This window comes from Elephantulus edwardii, unplaced genomic scaffold, assembly GCF_000299155.1.
Source record: "Elephantulus edwardii isolate Elephantulus edwardi_28Jun2011 unplaced genomic scaffold, EleEdw1.0 scaffold00133, whole genome shotgun sequence".
Taxonomy (NCBI): Eukaryota; Metazoa; Chordata; class Mammalia; order Macroscelidea; family Macroscelididae; genus Elephantulus; species Elephantulus edwardii.
Window position 1 is genome coordinate 6,496,190 of NW_006399883.1, and position 8,050 is coordinate 6,504,239.

At 44.0% G+C, this 8,050-nt stretch overlaps 1 protein-coding gene across 1 annotated transcript in view; it reads right to left on the bottom strand.

Annotated features, from left to right (window-relative positions):
• Nucleotides 1-382: 382 nt before the first annotated feature.
• The window catches only part of TFF2 (trefoil factor 2), a 27,206-nt gene continuing 19,538 nt past the window's right edge, over nucleotides 383-8,050 (bottom strand). Inside the window, 1 exon segment of the mRNA XM_006894046.1 lies at nucleotides 383-471. Within this exon segment, the coding sequence (XP_006894108.1) occupies nucleotides 383-471 (89 nt within the window).

Below are 8,050 nucleotides of genomic sequence, written 5' to 3' on the forward strand. Positions count from 1 at the left end.
AAGCTCAGAGTACCAGAGAGAGACCCCAGCCCGTGGTCCTCGCTACCCCAAGGACCACTGCACTCGTGTTTCTTCTGTGTGACTCAGGGAATGCCAACTGACCCCCAACTTGTCAGTGCTTAGGAACTGAGGCTGAGGGAAGAGGAATAGAGGGGACACACTCCTGTCCTTCAAGAGTCTGCAGCGGGGGAGACAGTGTTTTGTAATTGATACTATGAAGCCAACTGAACTGGTTCCAAGTCCTGGGCTGTGTGCAGATCCCGTAGTCACTCCCTCATGCCTCAGTTTCTTAAACTGTAGAATCTTTGGAGCCAAAGTGGGGGTATGAGGGACACACGGAACACCTGCCAGGTCCATGATGGTGGTGGTGACAGAGACAGACTCACAGGGTGGACATGGGAGAGCTGAGATCAACCTCACTAGAGGAAGAGAGCACAGGCTTCTTATGGAAAGGGGCCTGGAGCTGGGCTTCTGAAGAAGAAAGCAGCGGAATAGTGTTCATGGGGGCAGAAGTCCCTTGGTTGCACAAAAAGGTTAAACACTCTTTGATAATAACCAAGAGCAAAGGTTGTGAGTTTGAGTCTACCTAGAAATGGTTCAGAAGAAATGCCTCATAACCTACTTCCAAAACATGAACCGTGAACACCCTGTAGGGCACAGTTATGCTCTGATAGTGGGGTCTCCATAAGTCATAGGGACTCGCGGGCAAGTCTTTGGTTTCTCTGTTGGTGCAGGGCACTGTGTGTGTATTAACTCCTGTGGAATCTGGTGAGGCCCTGTCAGGAACCTGGGGCCATCTAGGGATGACAAAGACCAGGGACAAGAAAAGCCCCTGCCATCAGGGGTCTGCAGGCTGGAATTGTCCTCATCTTCTTCAGGAGGGGGCACCTCGAGTCCATTGATAAAGGGAAGCCGATGCGAGAGCTGGAGATCTGCAGGTCCCTGGACATTGGGCTCCACTCCAACACGTGACTGTGTAGGTGCCCTGAGGTTTGGGAAGACTAAAGACACTCTCCTTCCTCCCCCAAACAGTGTGGGTTTACAGCTATTGTCCAGCTGTGAGCATGGACTGTTCCGGTAACCAGACCTAAAACCTTTCTGTTCTGGTCTTTGTGGGCAGATGTCTAGGGAAGAGAGCTCCTGGAGAAGCTCAAAAGCAGACAGTGAAACTCTAGGTTCTCCAGCTGCAGCTTCCCCCTCAGCAGCACATGGCTGTGAACATGCTCATAACAGGGTCGTGCTGAGTGTGGACCTCATGTTAAGTGATCATCCTGAGATGCTGAGTTCCTTAGACACGAAGCAGAGGCCTTTGACTTCAGGGAGCCATTTTCAGCAAGAGAAAAAAAATGTTCAGGTTGGTAAACAATGTGTGGATCCCATAACATGCTATACATCCAGCTTCTTACAGGAGGTGAAAGCTGAACTGGGTTTTGAGGGATGAGCAGGAGTTCACCAGATTAGTGAGGGTCATCGGGACCTTCCAGGCAAGCAGGTGCTCTGTTTACTTGGCACTAAATCACCACTCAGACATCTAGGCTAATGTGTAGGGATAGCACAGCCCATATAAGTTTACATACTCCATGTCATTTCTTGGTTCTCTACTGTTGTCTATCACTCTTGGTTGCACAAACTAGCAGGGAGCCGGGTGGGGAAAGAAGGTACAAGGTCATGTTCAGGACAGCACTGGGTTGGTCCCAGCCACACTTCTCCCTTTCCTCTGACCAGATGTCAGCTTGTTTGGCAGCTGACTGGAGTTTGACTCCCTCTTCAAGAGTTTACTCCTGCCTCTTAGAGATGGTCTTCCAGACCTTTCGAGGGAAGTCAGAGCCTCCATACAGAGTAAATATAGATGTTTGGGGGAAACACCTGGCTGACTGAAGCATGCAAATGAAAACTTAGATTAACTGTAAGGGGGAAGGTAAAAGACTGATGTCCCAGTGACTTGGGACCAAGGGCACTGGCTCTCAGGGGCCCCCATGGACTCCGGATCTCCTAGCCAGGTGCTGGATCAGTTCTCGCTTCCCCCATATCAAGAAGATGCACAACAGCCTTGAGAACACAACATCCAGCCATGGATATATCTCGTGCTGCTGTAGTCGCCCACCTTGAAAAATGGTGTCCAAGTTCAAGGCTTCTCTTGGTTTAGAAAAATTACTGCATCAGCCCCGTGTGTTGCTACAAAGTAAGCTTCCCAGTAGCTTGCCAGCTGCTGAGCAGAAAACCGCAAGCAGAGAGGAGTCAGGAATAAACACACTGGTAACCAGTAACAGACGTGGAAGTGGCCACTTGGTTCTCAGACCAGCCACCAGCCTTTGGAATAAAGACAGGCCAGGGGACTCCAACAAAAACCAGAGTCCTGGGTCCCAGGTCACTGCCCAGGTGCACCTCTGAGAGGGAGACTGGATGCCACATGCGTGTTTGCACGTGGCGCGGGCCGGCCATCATCACTGCCATGAGCTCTGTTCCCTGGAGGCCAGCTGGGGAAGGCTCCTACTTCAGAAGGCCAAACGCAAAAGATGGTGAGGCCAGGACGCTGTCAGGGGATGCCAGGTCAGCTAGGCCCTTCCACCCACCAGGCTGCACAAGTCAGCACTCCTCTTCTGCTCTGGATCTGTTGTTTGTAAATCAAGCCATTATCACATAGTGATTTCCAAGGAACTCCTGACTTGAACATTCATTTCTCCTGTTGTCTCTCTTGAAAGGGACAGAAGTGCTTAGAGAGCTCTGCAGGTGTTCCCTGCAGGACCCTGTCCTTGCTGCTTTGCCTCAACCTTGAGAAGCTGGTAACTTCCTTCTGAGTCTCACCAAGACTATGTGTCCATTCTGTTCCCATCCCACACCCTTCCATGGCCTTAGTAGGGGTCTTGCTGCAACCCTCTGTCCTCCCCGGACATTTGATTGTTGATCTCTACAAATATCATGGACTTTAATCACTCCTCAAATATTTGTTGAATTCCTTCCCATACTCCCACACGTCACCCAATTACACCCCATGGGGTCTTTCATTCCCATTTCCTCGTGGACAGGAGGCTAAGACAACAGTGCAGAACTCGTATTTCCTGATGACAATGGGAATGAGGCTCTGCCCAGTGAAGGGCAGGGCATTGAGCAGTTGGTTGGTTCCCAAGACCCAGGAAAGAACCCAGGAAGGTGACTGTATATATAATTAATTGTCCAAGCCAGAATTCATGGGCTGCTATTAATGAAGCCAGGACAACAGGCATGCACCAGGTGAGACCCTTTGCCGCCCTCTCCTCTCACTGGGCTGCAGTCATTGCCTGAGCCCACTTGCAGGGCCGAATGACTTTGAAAGACAGAGGGTACAGGTGCTCTTCAAAACTCTGGAAACAAAGATCCAGGCCAAGTCACTCCAATGTGAATCTTCTATGATCTAAGATGTGTGGCTGTGCACTGATGGGGAGTGGGTATGTGTACATTGTTGCTGGTTGTAGGTGACTTTGGTAAACCAACCTCACAGATCAACAGGTCTTTCTCTTGGTTTGAATTGCCAGCCTTTCAGTTAGAAGTGAACACTTAACCTTTTGCACTATCAGGGCGTTTTAGACAAATATGCATATATTGCTGTCGTTAGGTGCTGTGGAGTTTACTGCTACCCACATGAATACAAGATTGATTGAAGCCCTGCCCTCTCCTGTGCCGTCGTCACCGTCTTAGCCTTGCCCACGCCCATTGTTGCTGCTGGTGTGTCAGTCTAACTTGTGGAGGGTCTTTGTCCTTCTCACTGACCCGCACCTTTTCCAGAATGATGTCTTTCTTTTTCCCAGGACTGGCCCCTCCTGCCAACATGCCCCAAGTATGTAAGATGAAGTTTTACCCTCCGTGCCTCTAAGGGGCATGCTGGCTGCTCCAAGACAGATTGGTTTATTCTTTTGACAGCTCATGGCACTTTCAATACTTTTCACCAACAGCACAACTCGAAAGCATCAACTCTTCTACATTCTTCCTTATTCATTGTCTACCTTTCACATGCATAGGACACAACTGAAAAATATGAGGCTTCAATCAGGCACATTTTGGTGCTTAAACAGACATCCTTGACCTTTGGAACTTTGCAGAACTCCTTGACAACAGAATTCCCCAAGCAAAACTTCTTTTAATTTCTTGACTGCTGCTACTATGTTGATTGTGACCCAAGAAAAACGAAGTCTATGAAACATCAGTCTTTTTTTCATTTGTCATGATATTGCCTGTGATTCTTGTTTTCTTGATGCTGAGGTGTATTCCATATTAAAAGTTGTAATCTTTCATCTTCTGTAGTAACTACTTTAAGCCTACTTGCTTCAAGCAACAGTCTGTCTCTGTGTAACATAGGTTATTGAGGACTCTTCCTCCAATATTGATATTACATTCTTCTTCTATATAGTCCAGCTTCTTTGCTCAGTATACAGATTGAATAGCATGGAGATAGGATACGACTCTAATGCATTTCCTAAAGTATACAGTATTCCCTGTTCTCTTGGAGCATCTGTTTCTTGGTTTATATATAGGTTTGACATGAGTAAAATTAAGTGCTCTGGCATTCTCATTCTTCTCAACATTGTTGTTGTTACTACGTGCGGTTGGGCTCATAGCAATCTTATGAACAAATAATCTGAACCTTGTGACATCCTCATCATTTCTGAGATACTTGAGCCCATTGTCACAGTCACTATGTCAATCCATCTCTTAAAGGGTCTTCCTCTCCTTCACTGACCACCTACATGTCCAAGTATGATAACACTTTCCAAGGACTGACTCCTCTTAACATGTCCAAGATATATGAGACCAAGTTTCACCAACCTTTCCTCTGAAGCATTTTGGTAGTATCTTCCCAAGATGGATTTGTTCTTTTAGCAACCCATAATATATTCAGTACCCTTCTCCAACACCACAAACCAAAGGCTTCAATTCTTCTTCTGTCATTCTTAGTCATTATCCAACTTTCAGATTCATAGCAAGTATTTGAAAAGATCGTTACTTGAATCATATACACCTTGGTCTTTGAACTGACCTCATTGCTCCTTGACACCTTGCAGATGTCCTTGATTATAGATTTTCCTAATACCACATGTATTTTATTTCTTTACTGCTAGCACTAACAATGTTGATTGGATCCAAGCAAGATGAAATTGTTGACTACTTAAATATTTTTTTTATCTAACATGTTGTTGCCTATTGGTCCCTTGGTGAGAATTTTTATCTTCTTGATAGTGCAATTAATCCGCATTGAAGGCTGTCGTTTTTTATAGTCTGTAGCAAGCATTTCAAGTCCTTTTCACTTTTTACAACCAAAGTTATGTCATCTGCATAAAGCAGGTTGTTGATGTCTTCCTCTGATCCTGATGTCACATTCTTCTTCATAAAATGTAGGCTCTGAAATGATTTGCTTAGCATACAGATTGAATAGTTATAAAGAAAGGACCCAGCCCTGACAGACACCATTCTTGAGTTTGAACTATATAGTGTTCTTTTGTTCTGTCCAGAAAATAGTTTCTAGATCTAGGTATAGGTTTTGTATCAGTGCAATTAAGTATTCTGGGATTCCCATTATTCTCAGTGTTAATCACAATTTACTAAGATCCACACAGTCAAATGTTTTTGATTAGTCAACAAGACCCAAGCATAAATCCTTCTGTTGTTCTCTGCTTTCAGCCAAGAGACATCTGATACCAAGAAGGATAATCCTGGTGTCACAGCCTCTCCTAAATTCAGCCTGAATTTCTGTCAGTTCTCTGTTGATGTACTATTCTAGCTGTTTTTTTAAATCATCACCATCACACATAATTTATTATGATCCATACAGTCAAATGTCTTTACTTAATAAATAAAACACAAGTAAACATATGTCTGGTACTTTATGTTCTCAGTCAAGATCCATCTAACATCAGCAATAATATCTCTAATTCCATGTCCTCTTCCGAATCCAATTTGAATTTCTGACAAGTCCTTGTCAATGAAATATTCGTCATTTTTAAAATAATCTTCAGCACTATTTTACTTGTGTATGATATTAAATATACTATGTATGCTGTCCTTTTGTGTCATTGAGTCAGAATCTACTCACAGCTGATCCTCTAGCTGGTTTTCAGAGTGTGTAAGTAGTACAGGAGGAAATTGCCCATTCTTCTCCTTCAGAGCAACTAACAGATTTAAATCACATGTTTTTGGTCTGGTAGCATAAATCCTTACCACGAGACCACCAGGGATCCCTCTGATATGACTACACATGTATTCAAATTAAAAAACCAAACTCATTGTTGTTGAATCAGATATGCATGGTTATGTTGCTGTTGTTATTTGCTGTCGTGTTGAGTTCAACTCATAGCGACCCTCTGAACAGAAGATCTGAAGCTGTTCTATCTTGCACCATCCTCATACTTCCTGACATACAAGAGCCCATTGCAGTAGTCATCATGTCAGTCCACCTGGTTGAGGGCTTCCTCTTTTTCACCACTCATCCTAGAATTATGTCCTTCTTCAAGGAGAATGCAACCAGAATGACCCAGAAAACATCACAAGAAGATGGAGGGAATACACAGAGTCACTGTACCAGAAACAATTGATTGACACTGAAAAATTTCAGGAAGTACCATGTGAACAGGAGCCAATGGTAACGAAGGAGGAACTAGAAGCTGCATTGAAGGCATTGCCAAAAAGTAAGGCCCCAGGAATCAATGGGATAGCAATTGACTTGTTTTAATTAACAGATGCAGCCTTGGTTGAACTCACCAGTCTATGCCAGGAAATTTGGAGGATAGCTGTTTGGCCAATAGATTAGAAGAGGTCCATATTTGTTCCCATTCCTAATAAATTTTAAATCATTTTAAGCCAACTTTAAAATTGATCCAACTGAACGTGCAAACTATGAAACAATAGCATTTAATATCATATGCAAGCAAAATACTGCTGAAGATCATTATCAAATGGCTAGAACAGTAGTACATAGATTGGGAATTGCCAAAAGTACAAGCAGGATTCAGAAGAGGCTGTGGCACTAGAGATATCATTGCTAATGTCAGATGGAACCTTTCTGAAAGTAAGGAATACCGTAAAGATATCTATTTATGCTTTATTGACTACGCAAAGACATTTGACTATGTGGATCATGACAAATTGTGGCTGACATTGAGAAGAATGGGAATCCCAGAGCACTTAATCGTGCTCATGTGGAACCTATACCTGGACCAGGAGGCTGTTGTGTGAACAGAACAGGGAAACACTGCATGGTCTAAAGTTGAGAAGGGAGTGTGTCAGGGTTGTGTTCTCTCTCTCTCCCTATTCAGTCTGTATGCATGGTTATAGGCATGTGCATATATGTTTACATATAGCCTGAATGACAGACACTTATGAGAAAGCATTAGAACACCATCTACCGCATTCCCCAGCATCAGTGTCTCTTGACGCCCTCTGCCTGCAAGAGTTCACACTGCTCTTCATTCCGACGTTGAAAAGCCTCATTGTGATGAGAGCTCAAGTTCACTGAAAGACCTCTTAACCATGGTCAAAGCTTTGGGCTTTGACCACTAATGGTATTAAGGCACTGCCTGGTCCATGTGGATGAGGAATCCACTTTTGTAGGACTGTGTGAGCATATAGATCTCTGGCCCATTTTGTAGTTTAAGAGTTTTGGAGGTAGGCCGACTTGCTACAAGTGTTGAGCAGTTTTTCCTTCTGATGTGCACTGTGTTCTTGAGTCAGAGCCAATTGAATGGCACCTGAGAACAACAGCAACAGTCATAGACATAGGGCTATTATATTATCATCTCTACTTTAATACATCTTTAGCATTTTCTATGATTTTGTAGAGTGGTTTACTCTCTCCCCTCTTGCAACTTGCTACTACTACAGGTGTGGGAACTCTGAGTTGGGCAGAGGAAGGGAAAAGGGATGTCCTCATAGACTGGTGTTTTTCTAGGCTGGGTATGCTCTACCCCAGCACACATGAATTAAAACACACTCCTCATATCAGGGACTTCTTTTAAGGATTTTCCAATTTTAGAAATTTCTTCTTTTTTTTTAGAGTTCTATACAATCAATAAAGTATTCATTA